The 23,697-nt window shown below is 41.8% G+C and overlaps 1 protein-coding gene across 1 annotated transcript in view; it reads left to right on the forward strand.

Annotated features, from left to right (window-relative positions):
- LOC143680325 (voltage-dependent N-type calcium channel subunit alpha-1B-like) overlaps positions 1–23,697 on the forward strand; it is a 100,076-nt gene that overhangs the window by 20,085 nt on the left and 56,294 nt on the right. The window contains 3 exon segments of the mRNA XM_077156825.1: positions 1,923–2,112; positions 3,023–3,112; positions 3,182–3,683. Of these exon segments, the coding sequence (XP_077012940.1) occupies positions 1,923–2,112; positions 3,023–3,112; positions 3,182–3,683 (782 nt within the window).

Consider the following 23,697-nt stretch of genomic DNA (forward strand, 5'->3'; position numbering starts at 1 on the left):
ATATAAATTCTCTACTCATATATATCTCTATCCCTCCCTCCTTATATTGTTATTTTCTCAGATTATATCTTTATACATTGTATGCTCACCATGTAGAGTTTAAGTGTTATTTCACTCATTTTTTTGTTAACTCATATGAGGGAAGGGGAGGCAGTCACAATATAAAAAGTGCAATAATACAGGACTTTATATTTGCCTGTGTAGTTAGCTTCCCTGGTGTTCCATATTTCTTCTCAAAGCTTCAAGTTAATCACTATTGTCCTTTTATTTTAGCCTCGGCATGTGGCCATGGCAGCTCCTGGCCCTCTGCAGGGTGGCCCTGAGGGTCGTGTGAGCCCTTGCTGGAAGTGGTGCTGCAGCGGCAGCTGGTCACTGACAGTGCAGCCATGCCTGGGCCTCACCCAGAGCAAAGGATCTCTGTGGTAGGGAGGCCACATAATTTGCCATGGGGGCCCTGTCATGGGTGCTCTTCTGGACCCTCCTGTGTTGCTGTCTGTCTAGAAGCAGGTGCTCAGCTTACAAACAAGTATCTCCAAAGGTCCCGGGGGTCTATACAAGTAGATGCCAGCTTCACGTTGCTCTTAGTGTGTCACTGAGTGTGGCTGTGCACAAATACACATAGGCATACACATAACACATCCACAATTATAACTGCATGCACAGATATATGCAAGCACACACAGACATGCACACAGCACATGCACAAATATGTGGACATGGGCATAATACAGAAACAAGTCTGTGGGGACATGTACTTAACACGTGTATACACATGCACATAATATGTATACATATGGATGGTCATCTGTTGCTTCCTATTGAAACGGAGCTGAAAGGATATTAAGGAATGATGAGAAAAAAAGAAAGGAAGAAAGAAAGAAAGAAAGACACAGACGGGCTCAGGGGGTTTGAAGTCTGCTGAAATAAACTCAAGCTTCAGACCCCCTGAGCCTGTCTGTGTCTGTCTTTCTTCCTTTCTTTTTTTCTCATCATTCCTTAATATCCTTCGAGCTCTGTTTCAATAGGAAGCAACAGTCATCCACATGTGTACATACATGTACATAACACATTTACCCACATGCACACAGGTGCATGAATATGCACCCCCAGTACTTATCTGTGTCCAAGGCCAGATGTTCAGAGCTGACAGACCCATCACTTGGGCACAGCTGGGTGCTCATCCAGTGCCTGGATTAGTGCAGTGACATGCCCAGAGGCACACAGACACACACCCAGCTCTTTATCCAGGCAGAGGGGCACCCTGAATAGACAGATTCCCATAGAGCCCCACAACCTGGCGCCCCACCTCAGACTGTGTTTCTGTCTTCACACTTATCCTGAAGGTTTTGATGTGAAATAGACCAGGGTAAGCCTGTCCTCAGGGCCCTGCAGCCTGGCCTGGGAGTTGGGTACAGAGCAGATGAGATGGAGTGATGCAGTGTCACCGTGAGCATTGGGAGGGAGAGACCCGAGGGCTCGAGCTTTGACTGCATGGCTAGGAAAGGGTGCTGAGCTGGGTTTGGGAAGGGGCAGAGGGCCTGGGAGGAATGGCACTGGGTGTGTGGCAGAAAATGCCAGAAGGTTGCTGGGTTTGGGCGGTGAGTAGGGAGAGGTGCAGGAGAGAGTTGAGCACCCAACTTTTCCAGGCAGCATTTGTTTGGACTGTGTGGGTTATAGGGTCCCTGCTGCAATGACACAGCTGCTCAGTGAAACCACCTCCAGTAACTGCTGAGCTCCAGCTAGGGAGCCAGGGAGGGGTGCCTGGGGGAGGAACAGGGACTGGTTAATGTCAAGAGAAAAGTGCTGCTAGCCATGGACGGTGGTGGAGAGTGTGGGCTCCCTAGGATCTGTGTCCATTGGCCTCCTTGTCTGGAAGGTGGCATGTGTGAACCTATCTCTGCCTGCCCTGTCCTCTCTCCCAGGTTCTCCCTTCGCCCGAGCCAGCCTCAAGAGTGGGAAGAATAAGAGCTCTTCCTACTTTTGGCGCAAAGAGAAGATGTTTCGTTTCTTCATCCGCCGCATGGTGAAGGCGCAGAGTTTCTACTGGGTCGTGCTGTGCATTGTGGCCCTGAAAACACTGTGCGTCACCATGGTGCACTACAACCAGCCATAGTGGCTCCTTACCACCCTGTGTACATGCCCGCCTGTGCCCCCCACATCTCCCCCGTGTACCTGTCCACCCACTCTCAGTGGACACAGGGGAAGCCCTGCGCCTGCTGGTCCGCTCTTCCACTCAATCTTACCCTCCCCCTTGCACCTACCAGCCTTTCTCACCACCCCCTTCCCCCTGTACCTCCATGCAAGCTCTCCTACCACCCCCAACTTCTTCCTACTGCCCTTGAACCAGCTCTGGTCTGCAGCCTCCTCCATAGTTTAGTTTAGACCTTGTCAGTCCCCTTGGTGACCTCCGTGGGGTGCTGGGCTGTGTCCAGAGCCTGAGGGTGACCTCCCGTGGTGGTGGCCCTGCCCTGCTGATCCTCTAGTTTAGAGAGGGGCATGACATTAGCGGGGGGCATGGGGCACCTAGAGCATAAGCCTTGTGCAGGGCGGCAGATGCAACCATGTCCCTTAGGAGGTGGTGCTTGGTTTCCTGCGGCCTTGGCCGCTGCTGCCCTTGCTCGGACTCCTCTGAGGGCATTGCCCGTAGCTGCCTCCAGGCACGCCCAGGACTTCCTACTGTCGGGGCTGCCCTGTGGTCCTCTGGCTACGAGCCTCTGGACAGGCTACAGAGTCAGGCACGACTCCGGTTTTAGCTCTAGAAATGGTTCGAACAAGGTGAAGAGGGATTCAACCAGTGGTTGGGGCTCCTCGCTCCCCACCCGGGACCAGCACTGAAATTTTGAGGGCCAGTCTTTCATTCCTTAGGGCTGTGCCGACAGATGGAACCTGAAGCTGAGGTTGACCTACCTCAGGAAGAGGATTAAAAAAGGCAGAGGCCCCAAAACAAAAAACCCGGGTAAAAAACAAAAGCAGAGGCAGAAGCCAGCAAGGTCCCTGCGTGCGCTCCCCCTGCACCCTCCAGCTCCTCAGGGTCAGTGGTGCCCCGGTCAGTGAATCCTGAGAGCCCCTTCTGGCCCCGGAAAGACCGCCGTGTGCACAGTCTCAGCTTGAGGTTTGGAGTCTAAGATGAATTTCTTTTCTGGTGGCTGTAGTTGAAGCCCCGGGGACAGCCCAGGTTCTGACCGCGGGACGTGATCCCCCAGCGCCTCCTCCCGCTGCAGCTCAGAGGAGCGGCGCCCTCCATGGGTCCAGCCCGGAGTGCAAGTGCCTCTGCGTGGAGCACACCCAACCGGGCTCACCCACCCGCCAATTCCCGAGGCTTTGGGCTCGTGGACCCCTCAGGCCGCCCGGGGTCAGCGCAGCCCCGAGTTAGCTGGGGCTGCGAGGAAACGGCGGAGACTGCGGGGCTCGAAGAGGTCCGGGGGACGCGTCTCCCGGAAGCAGGCGGGGCAGTGGGTGGGGTGGGGCAGGGTGGTGACGTCACCCGACGAGATCCCGCCTCCCGCTGCCTCCAGGACGGGATTCTCCGGAAAGTAGCATCTCTGTTCCTTGGTGGGCAGCGGGAGTTGCCGTCAGGCCTCTTGGCTCCCTTCGGTGACCTTGCTGACCTCAGTAACTGCACCTATCAATACCCTGAGCGAGACAGAGCAGTTAGCACAGCCGCTGTGGAGCCCAGAGCGCAGGTGACGTAACCCGAAATCGGCCTCACGTTATTGAGCCCCACGGAGGCACAGGGTGCTGTGTATACTGCGGCATGGGAGCTCGGAGGGGGCCCACGAGATGCAGCTGCGGAAGCGGGCAGGCTTACGGAAAAGGCCAGCCCGTTTGGAGGACCTTCAGGGCGCGGCTCTGAGTAGGGTTGGGGACAGGCTATGGGGTGGCCTGGAGTTGGTGTCCTCATCACGGCCCTCAGCCAGGAGCCACAGCAGTGACCTGCGCCCTCGTGCACACCAGCTCTCTGTGGCTCTTTAGAGGCTTGGGGGGGGTGCAACAGTGGGCAGGACTCGGCGCCTGACTGGCCCCTCCATGACCCGCTCTATCGGTGCCTCATGCTCTGACACTAGCCTCACCGGGACCTTGCGGGTTCCTAGGGTTTCTGAGCTGTGGGCGGAGGCCCCAGTGCTGGCTGTGGAAGGGGCTCCATGTGGCAGGATTCCTGGACCCAACGGGGGCAGGGCAGGGAGGACCATGGTGCTCTGCCTCACGCGATGGAGGTCGGCTCAGCCTTCATGCTTCACTTTTTTTTACACATCCACCCACTGCCGGCCCCTCTGTTCTCGCTTCCTCCAGATGAACAGTTTGACTCTATCTGCCCCCGCCCCGCATTCCGTGGCATGGGTACTCCTGGAGAGGGGCAGGTTGCTCCCTATAGTCCCAGAGTCTGTCAGGTGCAAGTTGCAGGAATGCAACATGAGCACCTGACTGACCTTTCTGGGCTCAAGGGGCTGAGTATGGGAAACTGAGGGCCTTTTCCTGATGAGAGCAAAAGGGCTGAAGAGGGCTATTCTCTGAAAGGGTTCATTTTGGAGACCACTCCTTGCAAGTACTGAGGTGCCTGGTGGCCTGACCTCTGAGCTTGTGGGGGTGGGGCCCGTGTACACAGGTGGTAGAAGTGAGGACCCTGCCAGGAGACCCTCCCAGTACAGGTGTGTGGGGGCATATGGAGTGGGCATCCACCCCTGGCTGTACAGGAAAAGTGGGCTGGGGGCTCAGCCCCAGCTGGGCATTTAGTAGAACTGGGGACAAAAGTCAGATTTCAGGGCACAAAGGGATGGGGCTAGCTGGGTGCGCCTCTGCTTTGTCTAGAGCGGCTCTGTGCAGGGCCTTAGGTGGCAGGGCCTGTCTGTCAGGGATTGGATTCCTGAAGCTGCCATTCTGCAGTTGCTCCCTGGACCCTGCTCTTTCTGGGTCTGAGGCCACCTGGCAGGGACTGTACAGCATAGAGCATATGCCAGCCCAGTGCTTTAGGGGGACATGGAGGCCGGTGCCTCACTGTCGGCAGGCACTGGGGTTCAGCCAGTGGTAACCCTGGCTGTGCTCCTGTGGGATGCTGTTGGGTGTGAGCTGGAGATGTCTCTGCTCCCCTGGGGGCCCCCTTTAGTCCCAAGGCCCTGGAGGGTCAACAGAGGCCTTCAGGTGCCTTGTTGGCAGGTGGAAAGGGAATGGCACCTCTTGGGAGCCTCATACTGGGTGGTCTGGGGTGTCACAGAGTAGAGGGGGTGACACATGAATGAGGTGAAAATCAGGCAGGTGGGATGGGCAAGGCCTGTGCACACAGAAGGTTCTGACCACATGGCAGAAGAATTTCAGAATACAGAAACCCTGCTCGTGGCCCCACCTGAGCATGGTGCAGGGTGCCCACCTCCTGTGGAGCCTGTCTCCCAGTGTGTCCTGACTTCCGCCAGCACGCCATGTTTTGGGTGGACCTAGCCTCATTCCACCCTCTTCTGGGCGCACATTTCCCGGGAGTCTGCAGGCCTGGGGGGCTTACCCCAGAAGGTTCCTGAGGTCTGGTGCTTCCAGTCTGGACTGGAGCCAGGACGGGGGAGGCTGCAAGCTTACCCTCTTCTTCTCTGGCTTCTAGACTTTGCAGATTTTGTTTTCCTGAGTTGGGCTTCACCCCTCCCCTGGGGAAGGCACAGGCTCCAGATAAGCCCCCAAAAGAGCTCACTTCTGCCTATGCCTGGGGCAGTTGCAGCCTGAAAAGTCCTGCCACTGTATCCAGAGGCAGTCAAGCCTTTGTAGATACACAGCCACAAAAACCTCTGTTTCCTTTTTTTCCCCCTTTTTCTGTCAGTCCTGCCCCCTTGGCACTGGGGCAAAAATGAGCAACCTCCGCTTTGATGAGTTTCACCTAAGCTGGGGGCCTATTTTTAGTAGTCAGAATTTGTTAATTAGTTCCACAGTTGGCGTTTGATTGTGCCCAGTCCCTGCTGCTGGTAAAGGCCTTTCCTTTCCTCTCTGGGAAGCGGCCTGTGGGGGAGGGGCTCTGACCGCTGCAGCTTTGGAAACTCACGGTTCTGGGTGGTGCTTGCAGCCAGTCCAGCTGGTCCAGAGTGGGGTACGCTGTGTGATCACTGACGTGGCCCCAGGAGCTGTTTTGTACTATTTCTGGTTATTTAGTAGTTGTTCTGGAGGATGAACTAAAACGTGCACGTTGTTAAGCCGCCATCTTGACCCGGAAGTTGAGATTCTCTCTTGACCTATGTGTTATTTAGATGTATATTGTTTTAATATCTAAATAATTTTAGATTTTCTTTTATTAATTTATACTTTAGTTCCATTCTAGTCTGAGACCATACTTTCTATGATATCTATTCTTTTAAATTTATTTGACAAATAAAGTGTGTCGAAGGGCCTAGAATCTGTCTATCTTGGTTGATTTTTGGGGTGATTTTGATGGTGTTGTTATGTGAAGTATGCTATAAATGTTGATTAGATTCAGTTTAATGGCCGAGCTGTTCATGTACTGATTTCTGCCTGCTGGATCTGTCTCTTCCTGAGAGAAGTGCATTAAAGCCTCCAATAAAATAGTGGACTTGTCAACTTCTCCTTGTGGTTCTATCAGTTTTTGCCTCACATTTTGACACTTTGCTGGGCACTTACACCCTGAATATATGACCACTTAACATTATGTAATGACCCTCCTTATCTCTGATAATTTTTCTTAGTATTTAATCTGCTTTACCTGAAACTTATATAGGTACTCCAGCTTTTTTTTTTATTAGTGGTAGCATGATATACCTTTTTACATCCCTTTTAATCTATCTATGTCTTTATATTTAAAATGTATTTCTTGTAGAGAATATATGTTGGTTCTTGATTTTATTGTCCACCATGATATTTCCATCTTTTAAGTGATATATTTAGAATGTTCACATTTAAAGCAATTATTGATATGGTTGGATTAATACCTACCATATTTGCAACTGTTTTCCATTCATTGCCCTTGTCTTTTTTTTCTTTTTGTCTTCTTTTTTTTATCTCTTCTAGTTTAATTGAACATTGTATAGGATTTCATTTTTTCCTCTCTTAGGATATTAATTACAATTCTTTTATAATTATTTGCCCTTGAGTAAGTCCATTTTCAAGTAAGACTATACCACTTCATGGTGGAGCAGGTACCTTAAAACAGAATTATCCTGGTTCCTTCCTCTGCTCCTTATAACATTGCTGGTATTCATTTCACTTATCTTTAAGCTATAATAATGCAATGTAGTTTTTGCTACTATTATTGTGAATGACTGTTAGCTGTTAGACCAGTTAAGAATGAGAAAAGTAGAAACATGTCAGAGTAGAAAACTCCAGCAATTGCTAACTGTGTCAAAAGGACTACTGTGGAGTCTAGAGGAACACTTGCAGCATCCAGGGAAGAGCTGGGTGAAGAGGCTGGTAAAGTGGACTACGTATCAGTGAACTTTATCTTTTGTGTAGTAGCTACTGTCCCCATCTCCTGACTACAGCTCGGATTCCTGGTGCAGCTTCCTGGTGCCAGGGTGAGCAAAAAGGACTTTGCCATCCAAAGTACTGGGGTGTGTTGTTTGACTGCAGATCACTGCTTTTAATTGCTCCTTTTGATCACTGGGTGGCTGGCAAGGAGGGTAGCCATTGTTCCTATTCCACAGGTAAAATTGGACACTAGTATTAAAGAAATAGTACCATTTTTCTTTCTTTCCTTTCTCTATTTGAGTGTAAAAATAATGTGGAAAAGTTAAGAACTGATTGCTCCAACCTTCAACAAGGAGAAAAGTACAGCAGTCCCAGAGGGCTGAGGAATAATATTTCTGGAGTTATAGTATCTTCATGCTCAGAGTGTCCATTTCCTAACAAAAAATTACAAAATACACAAAGTAACTGGAAAGTATGGTCCATTCTCAAGAAAAAAAAAAGAGAGAGAGAATTAGACCTATCCCTGAGGAAGCTAATACATTGGAACTGTTAATTAAATGCTTTAAATCAAGGCCTTAAATATGTTCAGTGAACTAAAGGAAACCATATATAAAGAACTAAGGAAATTAGAAAAATATTGTCTGATCAAAATAAAGAAAAAGAAATAAGAAGGAACCAAACAGAAGTTCTGGGCCTGAAAAGCACAATCATTGAAATGGAAAACTCATTAGAGGGTTTCAGTAACAGACCTGAGCAGGCAGAAGAGAAAATGAGTGAACCTGAAGACAAACAATTATCCAATATAAGGAATAGAAAAGAAAAAGAATGAAGAAAAATGAACAGAGCCAGAAGGATCAGTGCAGCACCATTGAGTATGCCAACATAGACATTAGAAGACTCCCAGAAGAACAAGAGAGGGAAAAAAGGGTCAGAAAAAGTATTTGGAGAAATAATGGCCCAAAACTACACAAATGTGATGAAATATGTGAATATACACATTCAGAAAGCTCAGTGAACCCCAAGAAGGATAGACAGAGAGATCCACACATTGACACACTATGTTGAAATTGTCAAAACCCAAAGAAAAATGATTTTGAAAGCAGCACGAGAGAAGTAATTTTTCATGTACATGGGGCCCTTGGTAAGATTACAAGCAGATTTTTCTCATCAGAAACCACAGAAGCCAAAAAAGCAGTGGGGTGACATATTTAAAATCCTTAAAGAAAAACAAAAAGACCAACCAAGAATTCTACATCAAGCATAATTATCTTTCAAGTATGAAGGAGAAATTAAGTCATTTACAGATAAACAGAAGCTGAAGGAGTTCGTTACCAGAAGTTCTACCTTATGAGAAATGCTAAAAGAGTCCTTCAGGCTGAAGTGAAAGGACACTGGACAGAAACTCAGAGTCAAAGGAAGCAATAGAGAACATTGGTAAAGGTGACTGTATAGGAAAATATAAGCCCTATATTACTTGTACTTTTGTAACTGTTTATTTCCCCTTTATGACCTAAAAAAAACAAATGTGTACAACAATAATTAAAATCTGTGTTAATGGGCATACAATATAAAAAGACAATAATACAATCACATTAAAAGGGGTAGGGGCATAGATGTATAGAAGTAGAGTGTGTACTACTGTAACTTGAGTTGGTAGTATGTAAACTAGGTTGTTATTAGTGTCAGGTGTTAATTGTAATCACAAATGTAATCAGTAAAAAATATAGAGAAAAGGTATACAGACTTTAAAGGGAGAAGAACTATCTTTAGTCACAAATGACATGATCCTATATTTAATCAATCCCAACAAGCTATTAGAAAGCTATTAGAAATAATAAACAAGTTGAGCAAAGTTGCAGGGTACAAAATCAACACATAAAAAATCAGTGGAGTTTCTATGAACTAGTAATGAACAATCTGAAAAGGAAAGGAGGAAAGCGATTTTACGTCCAATAGCATCTAAAAAATAAAATACCTAGGGATAAATTTAACCAAGGAGGTGAATACTTGTATACTGAAAACTGTAAAACATTGCTGAAAGAAATTAAAGAACACTTAAATAAATGGAAAGACATGCTGTGTTCATGGATTGGGAGACAATATTGTGAAGATGTCCGTACTACCTAAAGCAAACTACAGTCAGTGTACTCTGTATCAAAATCCCAGCAGCCATTTTTACATGGGTGGAAAAGCTGATCCTCAAATTCATATGGAATTGCAAGGAACCCCAGATAGTCAAAACAATCTTGAAAAAGAAGAACACATACCTACTGAGTTAAAAGTTACTATGAAACAGCAGTAATTAAAACTGTTATTGGCATAAGGATATACACATAGACCAATGGAATAGAATTGAGAGTCCAGAAATAAACCCTTACATCTATGGCCAGTTGATTTTTGGCAAGGGTCCCAAATCCATTAAATGGGGAAAGAATAGTGTCTTTAACAAATGGTGCTGGGACAACTTGAATTCTCCATGCAAAGGAATAAATTTAGACACCTAAATCTCACCATATAAAAATTAATTCAAAATGGATCAACAACTTAAATAAAAGAGTTAATACTGTAAACACTTACAAAAAAGAGCCTCAGGAAAATATCTTGAGGACTTTCTGTCAGTCAGTAGAGTCTTCGATTTCACACCCATAGTATGAATAATAAACAATAATCTGGACTTTTAAACTTTTTATTTTGAAATGCTTTTAAAGTTATGGGACAGTTAAAAAATATACAAATCCCATTCATGGAATTCCAATATTCCCCTACCCCACAGATACCCAGATCCACTAATTTTAACATTTTGCCACATTTGCCATCATTTGACCTATATATAACTATCTGTCATCCCTCTATCATCTGTCACTTACCTATATATCCATCTATCAACCTGTTTCTGAACACTTGTGTGTAGAACACTTAATACTGCATATATCATTAAGAATAAGGGTTACTTATGTAACCATCTCAAGTGCAGTTATCCAGTTCAATAAACTTAATATTGATGTAAAGCTTTTTGTCTTATATTCCAATATTTTCATGTGTCCAAATAATGTCCTTTTGAGACTTTTCTCTTCCCTTATTAGATCTGTCCAGGATCATGTATTGCATTTAATGGTCATTGTCTCTTTAGCTGTTCTTCCTCATTTTTTTTTTAAGATTAGGAACATAAACACAATATAAGCTTTCCATATGAACCACTCCCAGGTACTCCATTCACTTAGATTAATTACATTCCCCATGTTGTGGTTTCCTTGCCAATTCCCCATTATGAAACCCTACACAGAATATAAACTAACTCCCCAGTGTCCCTGCCCCGGACTCTGCTCTCTACCTCTGTGTGCTTGCATATTTTTTTTTTTTTTTGCTTTCATTTTTTTTTTATTAATTAGAAAAAGAATTAACAAAACAATTAGAAATCATTCCAATCTACATGTACAATCAGTAATTCTTAATAACATCACATAGTTGCATATTCATCATTTCTTAGTACATTTGCATCGATTTAGAAAAAGAAATAAAAAGACAACAATAAGAATTAAAACAATAATAGAAAGAAAAAAAAACAAAAAAAACAAAAACAAAAAACCTATACCTCACATGCAGCTTCATTCAGTGTTTTAACATAATTGCATTACAATTGGGTAGTATTGTGCTGTCCATTTCTGAGTTTTTATATCCAGTCCCGTTGTACAGTCTGTATCCCTTCAGCTCCAATTATCCCTTCTCTTTTTTTTTTTTTAATTAACGGAAAAAAAGAAATTAACCCAACATTTAGAGATCATACCATTCTACATATGCAAGCATTAATTCTTAACATCATCACATAGATGCATGATCATCATTTCTTAGTACGTTTGCATTGGTTTAGAAGAACTAGCAACATAACCGAAAAAGATATAGAATGTTAATATAGAGAAAAAAATAAAAGTAATAATAGTAAAATCAAAACAAAACAAAACGAAACAAAAACCTATAGCTCAGATGCAGCTTCTTTCAGTGTTTTAACATGATTACTTTACAATTAGGTATTATTGTGCTGTCCATTTTTGAGTTTTTGTATCTAGTCCTGTTGCACAGTCTGTATCCCTTCAGCTTCAATTACCCATTGTCTTACCCTGTTTCTAACTCCTGCTGAACTCTGTTACCAATGACATATTTCAAGTTTATTCTCGAATGTCCGTTCACATCAGTGGGACCATACAGTATTTGTCCTTTAGTTTTTGGCTGGATTCACTCAGCATAATATTCTCTAGGTCCATCCATGTTATTACATGGTTCATAAGTTTATCTTGTCTTAAAGCTGCATAATATTCCATCGTATGTATATACCACAGTTTGTTTAGCCACTCTTCTGTTGATGGAGATTTTGGCTGTTTCCATCTCCTTGCAATTGTAAATAATGCTGCTATAAACATTGGTGTGCAAATGTCCGTTTGTGTCTTTGCCCTTAAGTCCTTTGAGTAGATACCTAGCAATGGTATTGCTGGGTCGTATGGCAATTCTATATTCAGCTTTTTGAGGAACCGCCAAACTGCCTTCCACAGTGGTTGCACCCTTTGACATTCCCACCAACAGTGGATAAGTGTGCCTCTTTCTCCGCATCCTCTCCAGCACTTGTCATTTTCTGTTTTGTTGATAATGGCCATTCTGGTGGGTGTGAGATGATATCTCATTGTGGTTTTGATTTGCATTTCTCTAATGGCCAGGGACATTGAGCATCTCTTCATGTGCCTCTTGGCCATCCGTATTTCCTCTTCTGAGAGGTGTCTGTTCAAGTCTTTTTCCCATTTTGTAATTGGGTTGGCTGTCTTTTTGTTGTTGAGATGAACAATCTCTTTATAAATTCTGGATACTAGACCTTTATCTGATATATCATTTCCAAATATTGTCTCCCATTGTGAAGGCTGTCTTTCTACTTTCTTGATGAAGTTCTTTGATGCACAAAAGTGTTTAATTTTGAGGAGTTCCCATTTATTTATTTCCTTCTTCAGTGCTCTTGCTTTAGGTTTAAGGTCCATAAAACCGCCTCCAGTTGTAAGATCCATAAGATATCTCCCAACATTTTCCTCTGTTTTATGGTCTTAGACCGAATGTTTAGATCTTTGATCCATTTTGACTTAACTTTTGTATAGGGTGTGAGAGATGGGTCTTCTTTCATTCTTTTGCATATGGATATCCAGTTCTCTAGGCACCATTTATTGAAGAGACTGCTCTGTCCCAGGTGAGTTGGCTTGACTGCCTTATCAAAGATCAAATGTCCATAGATGAGAGGGTCTATATCTGAGCACTCTATTCGATTCCATTGGTCGATATATCTATCTTTATGCCAATACCATGCTGTTTTGACCACTGTGGCTTCATAATATGCCTTAAAGTCAGGCAGCGCGAGACCTCCAGCTTCATTTTTTTTCCTCAAGATGTTTTTAGCAATTCGGGGCACCCTGCCCTTCCAGATAAATTTGCTTATTGGTTTTTCTATTTCTGAAAAATAAGTTGTTGGGATTTTGATTGGTATTGCATTGAATCTGTAAATCAATTTAGGTAGGATTGACATCTTAACTATATTTAGTCTTCCAATCCATGAACACGGTATGCCCTTCCATCTATTTAGGTCTTCTGTGATTTCTTTTAGCAGTTTTTTGTAGTTTTCTTTATATAGGTTTTTTGTCTCTTTAGTTAAATTTATTCCTAGGTATTTTATTCTTTTAGTTGCAATTGTAAATGGGATTCGTTTCTTGATTTCCCCCTCAGCTTGTTCATTACTAGTGTATAGAAATGCTACAGATTTTTGAATGTTGATCTTGTAACCTGCTACTTTGCTGTACTCATTTATTAGCTCTAGTAGTTTTGTTGTGGATTTTTCCGGGTTTTCGACGTATAGTATCATATCGTCTGCAAACAGTGATAGTTTTACTTCTTCCTTTCCAATTTTGATGCCTTGTATTTCTTTTTCTTGTCTAATTACTCTGGCTAGAACCTCCAACACAATGTTGAATAATAGTGGTGATAGTGGACATCCTTGTCTTGTTCCTGATCTTAGGGGGAAAGTTTTCAATTTTTCCCCATTGAGGATGATATTAGCTGTGGGTTTTTCATATATTCCCTCTATCATTTTAAGGAAGTTCCCTTGTATTCCTATCTTTTGAAGTGTTTTCAACAGGAAAGGATGTTGAATCTTGTCGAATGCCTTCTCTGCATCAATTGAGATGATCATGTGATTTTTCTGCTTTGATTTGTTGATATGGTGTATTACATTAATTGATTTTCTTATGTTGAACGATCCTTGCATACCTGGGATGAATCCTACTTGGTCATGATGTATAATTCTTTTAATGTGTTGTTGGATATGATTTGCTAGAATTTTATTGAGGATTTTTGCATCTGTATTCATTAGAGAGATTGGTCTGTAGTTTTCTTTTTTTGTAATATCTTTGCCTGGTTTTGGTATGAGGGTGATGTTGGCTTCATAGAATGAATTAGGTAGTTTTCCCTCCACTTCGATTTTTTTGAAGAGTTTGAAGAGAATTGGTACTAATTCTTTCTGGAACGTTTGGTAGAATTCACATGTGAAGCCATCTGGTCCTGGACTTTTCTTTTTAGGAAGCTTTTGAATGACTAATTCAATTTCTTTACTTGTGATTGGTTTGTTGAGGTCATCTATGTCTTCTTGAGTCAAAGTTGGTTGTTCATGTCTTTCCAGGAACCCGTCCATTTCCTCTAAATTGTTGTATTTATTAGCGTAAAGTTGTTCATAGTATCCTGTTATTACCTCCTTTATTTCTGTGAGGTCAGTAGTTATGTCTCCTCTTCCATTTCTGATCTTATTTATTTGCGTCCTCTCTCTTCTTCTTTTTGTCAATCTTGATAGGGGCCCATCAATCTTATTGATTTTCTCATAGAACCAACTTCTGGTCTTATTGATTTTCTCTACTGTTTTCATATTTTCAATTTCATTTATTTCTGCTCTGATCTTTGTTATTTCTTTCCTTTTGCTTGCTTTGGGATTAGTTTGCTGTTCTTTCTCCAGTTCTTCCAATTGAACAGTTAATTCCTGCATTTTTGCTTTTTCTTCTTTTCTGATATAGGCATTTAGGGCAATAAATTTCCCTCTTAGCACTGCCTTTGCTGCATCCCATAAGTTTTGATATGTTGTGTTTTCATTTTCATTTGCCTCGAGGTATTTACTAATTTCTCTTGCAATTTCTTCTTTGACCCACTCGTTGTTTAAGAGTGTGTTGTTGAGCCTCCAGGTATTTGTGAATTTTCTGGCATTCTGCCTATTATTGATTTCCAACTTCATTCCTTTATGATCCGAGAAAGTGTTGTGTATGATTTCAATCTTTTTAAATTTGTTAAGACTTGCTTTGTGACCCAGCATATGGTCTATCTTTGAGAATGATCCATGAGCACTTGAGAAAAAGGTGTATCCTGCTGTTGTGGGATGTAATGTCCTATAAATGTCTGTTAAGTCTAGCTCATTTATGGTAATATTCAGATTCCCTATTTCTTTATTGATCCTCTGTCTAGATGTTCTGTCCATTGATGAGAGTGGGGAATTGAAGTCTCCAACTATTATGGTATTTGTGTCTATTTCCCTTTTCAGTGTTTGCAGTGTATTCCTCACGTATTTTGGGGCATTCTGGTTCGGTGCATAAATATTTATGATTGTTATGTCTTCTTGTTTAATTGTTCCTTTTATTAGTATATAGTGTCCTTCTTTGTCTCTTTTAACTGTTTTACATTTGAAGTCTAATTTGTTGGATATTAGTATAGCCACTCCTGCTCTTTTCTGGTTGTTATTTGCATGAAATATCTTTTCCCAACCTTTCACTTTCAACCTATGTTTATCTTTGGGTCTAAGATGTGTTTCCTGTAGACAGCATATAGTAGGATCCTGTTTTTTAATCCATTCTGCCAATCTATGTCTTTTGATTGGGGAATTCAGTCCATTAACATTTAGTGTTATTACTGTTTGGATAATATTTTCCTCTGCCATTTTGCCTTTTGTATTATATATATATCATATCTGACTTTCCTTCTTTCTACACTCTTCTCCATACCTCTCTCTTCTGTCTTTTTGGTTCTGACTCTAGTGCTCCCTTTAGTATTTCTTGCAGAGCTGGTCTCTTGGTCACAAATTCTCTCAGTGACTTTTTGTCTATAAATGTTTTAATTTCTCCCTCATTTTTGAAGGACAGTTTTGCTGGATATAGGAGTCTTGGTTGGCAGTTTTTCTCTTTTAGTAATTTAAATATATCATCCCACTGTCTTCTAGCCCCCATGGTTTCTGCTGAGAAATCTACACATAGTCTTATTGGGTTTCCCTTGTATGTGATGGATTGTTTTTCTCTTGCTGCTTTCAAGATCCTCTCTTTCTCTTTGACCTCTGACATTCTAACTAGTAAGTGTCTTGGAGAACGCCTATTTGGGTCTAATCTCTTTGGGGTGCGCTGCACTTCTTGGATCTGTAATTTTAGGTCTTTCATAAGAGTTGGGAAATTTTCAGTGAAAATTTCTTCCATTAGTTTTTCTCCTCCTTTTCCCTTCTCTTCTCCTTCTGGGACACCCACAACACGTATATTTGTGCGGTTCATATTGTCCTTGAGTTCCCTGATACCCTGTTCAAATTTTTCCATTCTTTTCCCGATAGATTCTGTTTCTTTTTGGAATTCAGATGTTCCATCCTCCAAATCACTAATTCTATCTTCTGTCTCTTTGAATCTATCATTGTAGGTATCCATTGTTTTTTCTATCTTTTCTACTTTGTCCTTCACTTCCATAAGTTCTGTGATTTGCTTTTTCAGTTTTTCTATTTCTTCTTTATGTTCAGCCCATGTCTTCTTCATGTCCTCCCTCAATTTATCGATTTCGTTTTTGAAGAGGTTTTCCATTTCTGTTCGTATATTTAGCATTAGTTGTCTCAGCTCCTGTATCTCATTTGAACTATTGGTTTGCTCCTTTGACTGGGCCATATTTTCAATTATTTGAGCGTGATCCGTTATCTTCTGTTGGCGTCTGCGCACTTAGACAGATTTCCCTGGGTATTGGATCCAAAAGTTTGGAAGATTTTTCTGTGAAATCTCTGGGTTCTGTTTTTCTTATCCTGCCCAGTAGGTGGCGCTCGTGGCACACGTTTGTCTGCGGGTCCCACCAGTAAAAGGTGCTGTGGGACCTTAAACTTTGGAAAACTCTCGCCGTCCTGGGGGTTCGCTAGCCGAAGCGGCTTGAGCCGGTTCGGGGTCCGAACGCAGGGAGGGTTGCTGGTCACCGCAGCCAGGGAAAGAGCCCGTCCGAATTTCCTAGTCGGCCCTGGGCAACAAGCGTGGCGGGAGGGCGCCAGCGGCAGCGGCCTGCCCGAGAGAGTGCACGTTCCCCGGGAGTCACGGGTTTGGAAGGGGCCTCCCCCACCCGTCACCGTTCTCCGCGACCTGGGGGTTTCCTATCCAATTCTCTCAGTTGGTCCGGGGGCTGCGCGTGGTGTGGGCGCCAGCCGCCTTGGTTTCAGGGGACCACCTCTCCAATTCTCCCAGCCGGCCCGGGAAGGGGGAAGGGAGTAACTCCGGCCGCTTGCCACCCCGCCCGGTAAGGCCCGCGCGCCTCGGCGATCTCACCCGAGCTGCTTCTCTCAGCCAGCTAGCCGTTCCAGGATGGGGTACGCTGTCTTTTTTTATCTCTGTTGTGGTTTTGGGCGCTTTCTGTATCGTTTCTACTCCCCTAGTAGGTGTCCTGGAGAAGAAACTAAGATCCGTGCGTCTTACTAAGCCGCCATCTTCCAGGAAGTCTCGAAATTGCTGTTGTTTTAAGTCACCAAGTTTGTGGTAATTGTGACATCGGCCATAGGAAACAAATCCATCACACTACTAGAAAAGAAAAGCCTGTGCTTGCATATTATTCAGTCTTCTGTTTAGTTACCATGGGGCTTCAGTTTAACATCCTAAATCTTTTACAAACTTGTTTGCTTTACTATGAATTTAACTTCGATAGTATAGACAAACACTTCCTGTACCCCTCTGTCCCCCCTTTTGTAGTTTATGTCACATTGCATGCTTCTACATTATGGCCCCAAACCACTGATTTATCATTACATTTTTATGTATTTGATCCTGTAAAAGTAAAAAGTATAGTCATAAACCAAACCAAAACACAGTAGTGCTGGCATGTATACTTGCCCATGCCATCACCCTCACTGGTGATCTTTATTTCTTTGTGTGGCTTTGGTGCACTGCCCACTGTCCTTTCAGTTCAACAGGAAGAACTCAATTCAGCAACTCCTGTAGGGCCGGTCTCGTGGGGATTAACTTCCTCAGCATTGGTTTATCTGGGCTTGTTTCAATCTGTCCCTTATTTTTTAATAAACATTTTTTAATGTAAAGTATAACATATATACAAAGCAGAGAAAACAAAAGCAATAATTTTCAAGGCACACTTCAACAAGCAGTTACAGAACAGGTCAGATCCCAGAGTTTGTCAGGGACTACCATTCCACCATCTCAGATTTTTCTTTCTAGCTGCTCTAAAACACTGGAAGCTAGAAGAAATCTTAATATAGTGATTCAGCAGCCTTACTCCTTTGTTTAATCCTATTTTCTCTGTTTTACTTCCTCCTTCTCCTTTGATCCTTCTCCCAATCTATAGGGATCTTTGGGAAATGCCTTTTCTGACTTTTTCATCTTGAGAAGTGCTATTGACACTAAAGAAAAGGAATGTTAGTTAATTGATAATCTTGGAAAGGCTTGACCCTCTGGGGTTCAGGATTGATCTGACCTGGGAACCCTGTGGGAATTACAGGTTCCAGGAAGGCAGACCTGGTGCATGAAACTTTATAATAAAGTCTCGGTTTGAGACCTAGGTGTTTTTAAGAGTCAGCAGGAGTGATATTGTTTGGGGGTTTAGCAATCCATGTCAATTAGCACTATTTAACTGAAGCTTGCATAAAAGCAGCCTCCAGAATAGTCTCTTGACCCCATTTTATCTCTCAGCCACTGGTTCCTTATTTTATTACACTTCTTTCCCCCCTTTTGGTTAGGAAGGTATTGTTGGTCCCACAATGACAAGCACAGGCTCATCCCCAGGAGTCATCTCCCATGTCACCAGGGAGACTTTCACTCCTGGATGTCATGTTCCATGTAGGTGGGAGAGCAATAATTTTCCTTGCAGAGTTGGGCTTAGAGAGAGAGGACACATCTGAGCAACAAAGAAACTTCCTGGAAGCAACCTTTAGGCCTCATTAGGTTTAGTCTTAGCTTCTCTCCTACAGAAATAAATTTCATAAAGGCAAGCCTCAAAATCTAAGGAGTCCCCAGTAGTGGAGAGGGTACCCAGGGTTTCCCAGATGGGAGAGTTTAATAATTTCACATATATATATATATTCCCCTTCAGATCCTACCAAATTTTTTTTTTTTTTTTTTTTTGCATGGGCAGGCATCAGGAATTGAACCCAGGTCTCCAGTATGGCAGGTGAGAACTCTGCCTGCTGAGCCACCATGGTCTGCTCTCTACCAATACTTTTAATGATCAGCCCACCATAGTTTGAAATATATCCTGGTGTTACAGTAAGCTATTCTGAATTACAAGGCCTTTCTCCCATTGCTGACTCCAGGAGTCTGGGCTGTCTACATGAGCTATCCAGAAAGGCTGATGCCTATGACTATGTGTCAGAGAAAATTTAGGTTCTAGATGTAATAAACTTCTCAGCCTTTGGTCTCATACAGTAGGTGAAAGTCTAGAGTACATACACTATCACCTTTTATACTGCATTCTAACTTACCTTAGACCCAGCCAGACTGGATTAGTTTTTCTAATCTGATCTCTTTTTCAGCTGCTCTAACTGTTGTTGTATATAGCCATGCTATATATAGGGCTGCAGCACTCCATTTCTGGCACCCAGGTGTCACAGGGCTACTCAAGGTTCCAGGGAAATACCAATTAATATATATATAGCTCAATGTCTCAGAATCCAGAAATACATCCACAATTTCAGATCAAACGTGGCTGCTTTAAGGGCCCACAATCCAGGCTTTCATTTTTTAATAAGTGTTTTTTGAGAGAGACTTTGGCATGCTTGCTCTTTTGTTTCTTGCCTGTTCTGCACAGCCCATTGCCCCCAAGGTTTATTCAGTTCATTGTGTGCCCCTCAATGTCTCTCCTTTTTGTAGCCACACCACATTCTATCATGTAAATGTATCACTGTTTGCCATTGAACTTTTCAGTCATTGTGTCCTTTGGCTCTCTCCATCTACTGGGCATTGTGGATAAAGTCCAAAATAAACTGTGTCTTATAGTATCTCCGTTTGGTTATAGAATCACACTCCCTATTTTAAACAATTTTCATTGGTCCATAATGACAAAGAACCAATAAACACAGTGGCACCAACTATCAAATCAAAGCTACCCTTTATCACTTGTCCCTTCCTCACAATTACTTTCCCTGGTAGTACTGAGGTACTGTTGATGTCTTCCTGTTAACTATTGGCCATAGCATGCATTTTTGGTTCCTTCCTTATGTCCCTCTACCATTGACTCCTTGTTTACTATTGAACCATTGAAATAGTTTGTGTGAGAACTTATTTATAATCATAAATTTCATCATTGGGGTACATGGTATTATATATCCCCTTTCGGTCATATTCACCTTCAGTATGGCAGTGTTACTTATTAACCTGCTAATTAGTTACCATCATTTCTATCCCCTTATGTTTTAAGTTCCACTTCATTGGGTATCCTTTCTCTGTCTCTAGCTTCTGTGTATCTGCTATATTCTACAGTGTAGCCTCTTAGATTACCTTTACCAGAATTATAATAATGAAATCATAGAATTATAATAATGAAATAATACAGTAACTGTCCTTTTGTGACTGTTCTCATTCAGCATTGTGTTCCCAAGATTCATCCATGCTGTCATATGTCATAAGTTCCATTTCATCTTACAGCTGCATAATATTCCATTGTATGTATATATACCATATTTTGTTTATCCACTTGTCTGTTGATGGGCACTTGGATTGTTTCCATCTCTTGGCAATTGTGGATAATGCTGCTGTGAACATGGGTGTGCAAATATCTGTGTCATTGCTTTCAGCTCTTTCGAGTGTATACCTAGTAGTGGTATTGCTGGGTCATATGGCAACTCAATATTTAGTTTTCTAAGGAATTGCTAAACTGTTTTTCACAGTGGCTGCACCATTATATGTTCCCACCAGCAGTGAATAAGTGTTCCTGTTTCTCCACATCCTCTCCAACATTTGTAGTTGTCTGTTTGTTTAATAGCCACCATTCTTATAGGCATGAGATATCTTATTGTCTTCTTAATTTGCATCTCCCTTATAGCTAATGAAGATGAGCATCTCTTCGTGTGCTTTTTAGCCATCTGAATTTACTCTTCAGAAAAGTGTCTATTCATATACTCTGCCATTTTACAATTGGTTTGTTTGTTCTTGTGTTGTTGAGCTGTATAATTTCTTAATGTACACAGGATATCAAGCCTTTTTCTGATACATAGTATCAAAATATTTTCTCCCATTGAGTTGGCTGCCTCTTCACCTTTTTAACAAAGTCCTTTGAGGTATGGAAGCTCTTGATCTTGAGGAGTTCCCATTTGTCTCTTTTTTCTTTTGCAGCTTGTACTTTAGGTATAAAGTATAAGAAGCTACCTCCTATTACTAGATCTTGAAGATGTTTCCCCAGATTTTCTTCTATAAGTTTTATGGTTCTGGCTCTTACACTTAGGCCTTTAATTGTTTTAAATTATTTTTTGTATGAGGTTTAAGGTAGGGGTCCAGTTGAAGTCCAGTTCTCCCATGCCCATTTATTGAAGACTATTCTGTCCCAATTCAGTGGATTTGGAAAACTTATCAAAGATCAAATGTCTATAAGTTTGGTGGTCTAGCTCTGCACTCTCGATTACATTCCATTGGTTGATACTTCTATCTTTGTGCCAGTACTTTGTGGTTTTGGCCACCGTGGCTTTACAGTAAGCTTTAAAGTCAGGAAGTGATAGTCCTCCCATCTTGCTCTTCCATTTCAGGATATCTCTAGCTATTTGGGGTCTCTTTCCTCTCCAAATAAATTTGATAATCAGTTTTTCCAAGTCTTCGAAGTTGGGTATTGGAATTTTTGATTGATATTGCATTGAATCTGTATGTCAGTTTGGGTAGATCTGACATCTTAATATTATTCAACCTTTCTATCCATGAGCATGGAATATCTTTCCACTTATGCAGGTAATTTTTTATTTCTTTTAGCAATTTTTTGTAATTGTCTGTGTATAAGTCCTTAACATCCCTAGTTAGGCTTATTCCTAGATACCTGATTCTTCTGGTCACTATTTTGAATGGAAATTTTTCCTTAATTGCCACCTTATATAGATCATTGTATTAGAACCATTACTGATTTTTGTACATTAATCTTGTATCCCACCACTGTGCTGAATTTACTAGCTCAAGTAACTTTGCTGAAAATTTCTTATGGTTTCTAAGTTTAGGATCATGTCATCTGAAAATAATGAAAGTTTTACTTCTTCTTTTCTTATTTAGATGCCTTTTATTTCTTTCTCCTGTCTAATTACTCTAGCTAGGACATCTAATACAATGTTGAATAATAGTGGTGACAGTGGGCATCCTTGTCCTGTTCTCAAGCTTAAGGGGAATGCTTTCAGTTTCTAACCATTAAGTATGATGCTGACTGTGGGTTTTTCATCTATTCCCTTTATGATCTTTAGAAAGTTTTCTTCATTTCCTAACTTTTGAAGTGTTTTTATCATGAAAGAATGCTGGATTTTGTTGAATGCTTTTTCAGTATCAATCAATATGATTATGTGATTTTTCCCTTTCAATTTGTTAATGTGTTGTATTACATTGATTGATTTTTCTTATGTTTAATCACCCTTACATTCTAGATATAAATCTCACTTGGTCATGATGTATAATTCTTTTAATGAGGTATTGGATTTGATTTGATAGTATTTTGTTAAGAATTTTTACATCTATGTTCATCAGTGAAATTGCCTCTAGTTTTCCTTTTGTTTAGTGTGTTTGCCCAATTTTTGTATTAGACTGGTGTTAGCTTTATAAAATGAGTTAGGTAGTGTGCCTGTTTGACTCTACTTTAATCCTCAGTCAGTATTGTTGGGTGGTACTTTTTGATTGTTTCCATGGTGATGTGACCCACCCAATTATAGGTGGTAACTTTTTATTAGAATGGTTTCCATTCAAGGTGGGATTATTGGAGCCCTTGAAGAGGGAACCATTTTGGAAAAAGCTTCAGAGCCACGAGAGTTACCAGAACCAACAGAGCCAACAGAACAGACAGAGCACCAGGGAAGCTGATGAAGGCAACGCTAGCAGATCTCACTATGTGTCTTTCCAGCTAGAGAGAAACCCTGTACCTCACTGATGCTCTTGAACCAAGGTTTCTATCTCTGGATGCCTTAATTTGGACATTTTCATAATCTTGTCTTAATTTGGACATTTTCACAGCCTTAGAACTTAAACTTGTGACTTAAATTCCCCTTTTTAAAAAACCATCCCATTTCTTGTATATTGCACTCTGGTAGCTTGTAAACTAGAACAGGTAGCATTCCTTCTTCCTCAAGAAGAATTTGAGCAGGATTGGTGTTAATTCTTTTTGGAGTGATTGATAAAATTCTGTGAAACCAATCTGGTATTGGGCTTCTCTTTGTGGGAAGATATTTAACGATCGATTGAATCTCTTTACTTGTAATTGGTTTGTTGAGATCATCTAATTCTTCTCAAGTCAGTATAGGTAATTAGTGTATTTCTAGGAATTTGTCCACTTCATCTAAGTTGTCCAGTTTGCTAGCGTATAGTTCTAATATTCTCTTATGATTTTTAAAAATTTTTTACGATCTGTGTTAACGACCCCCCTCTAATTTCTTTGTTAGTCTAGCTAGGAGTCCATCAACTTAATGGATTTTTTTTTTCCAAAGAACCAACTTTTGGTTTTGTTGATTCTTTGTAATGTTTTGTTTTTCTCCAGTTTGTTCATTTCTGCTTTAATCTTTATTATTTCTCGTCTTTTATTTGCTTGGGGATAGTTTTCTGTTCTTCCTCTAATTCTCCAGGTGAGCAGTTAAATCCTCATATTTTGCTCATTCTTGTTTTCTCATATAAGCATTTAGAGCAATAAATTTCCTCTCAGCACTGCCTTTGCCACATCCCATAGGTTTTGATATGTTGTATTCTCATTATCATTTGTCTCCAGATATTTCTGTTTTTTCTAGCAATTTCTTCTTTGACCCACTGATTATTTAAGAATGTGTTGTTTATTCTCCATATAGTTATCAAAGCTCTG

This window comes from Tamandua tetradactyla, chromosome 4 (assembly GCF_023851605.1).
Source record: "Tamandua tetradactyla isolate mTamTet1 chromosome 4, mTamTet1.pri, whole genome shotgun sequence".
NCBI classification, from domain to species: domain Eukaryota; kingdom Metazoa; phylum Chordata; class Mammalia; order Pilosa; family Myrmecophagidae; genus Tamandua; species Tamandua tetradactyla.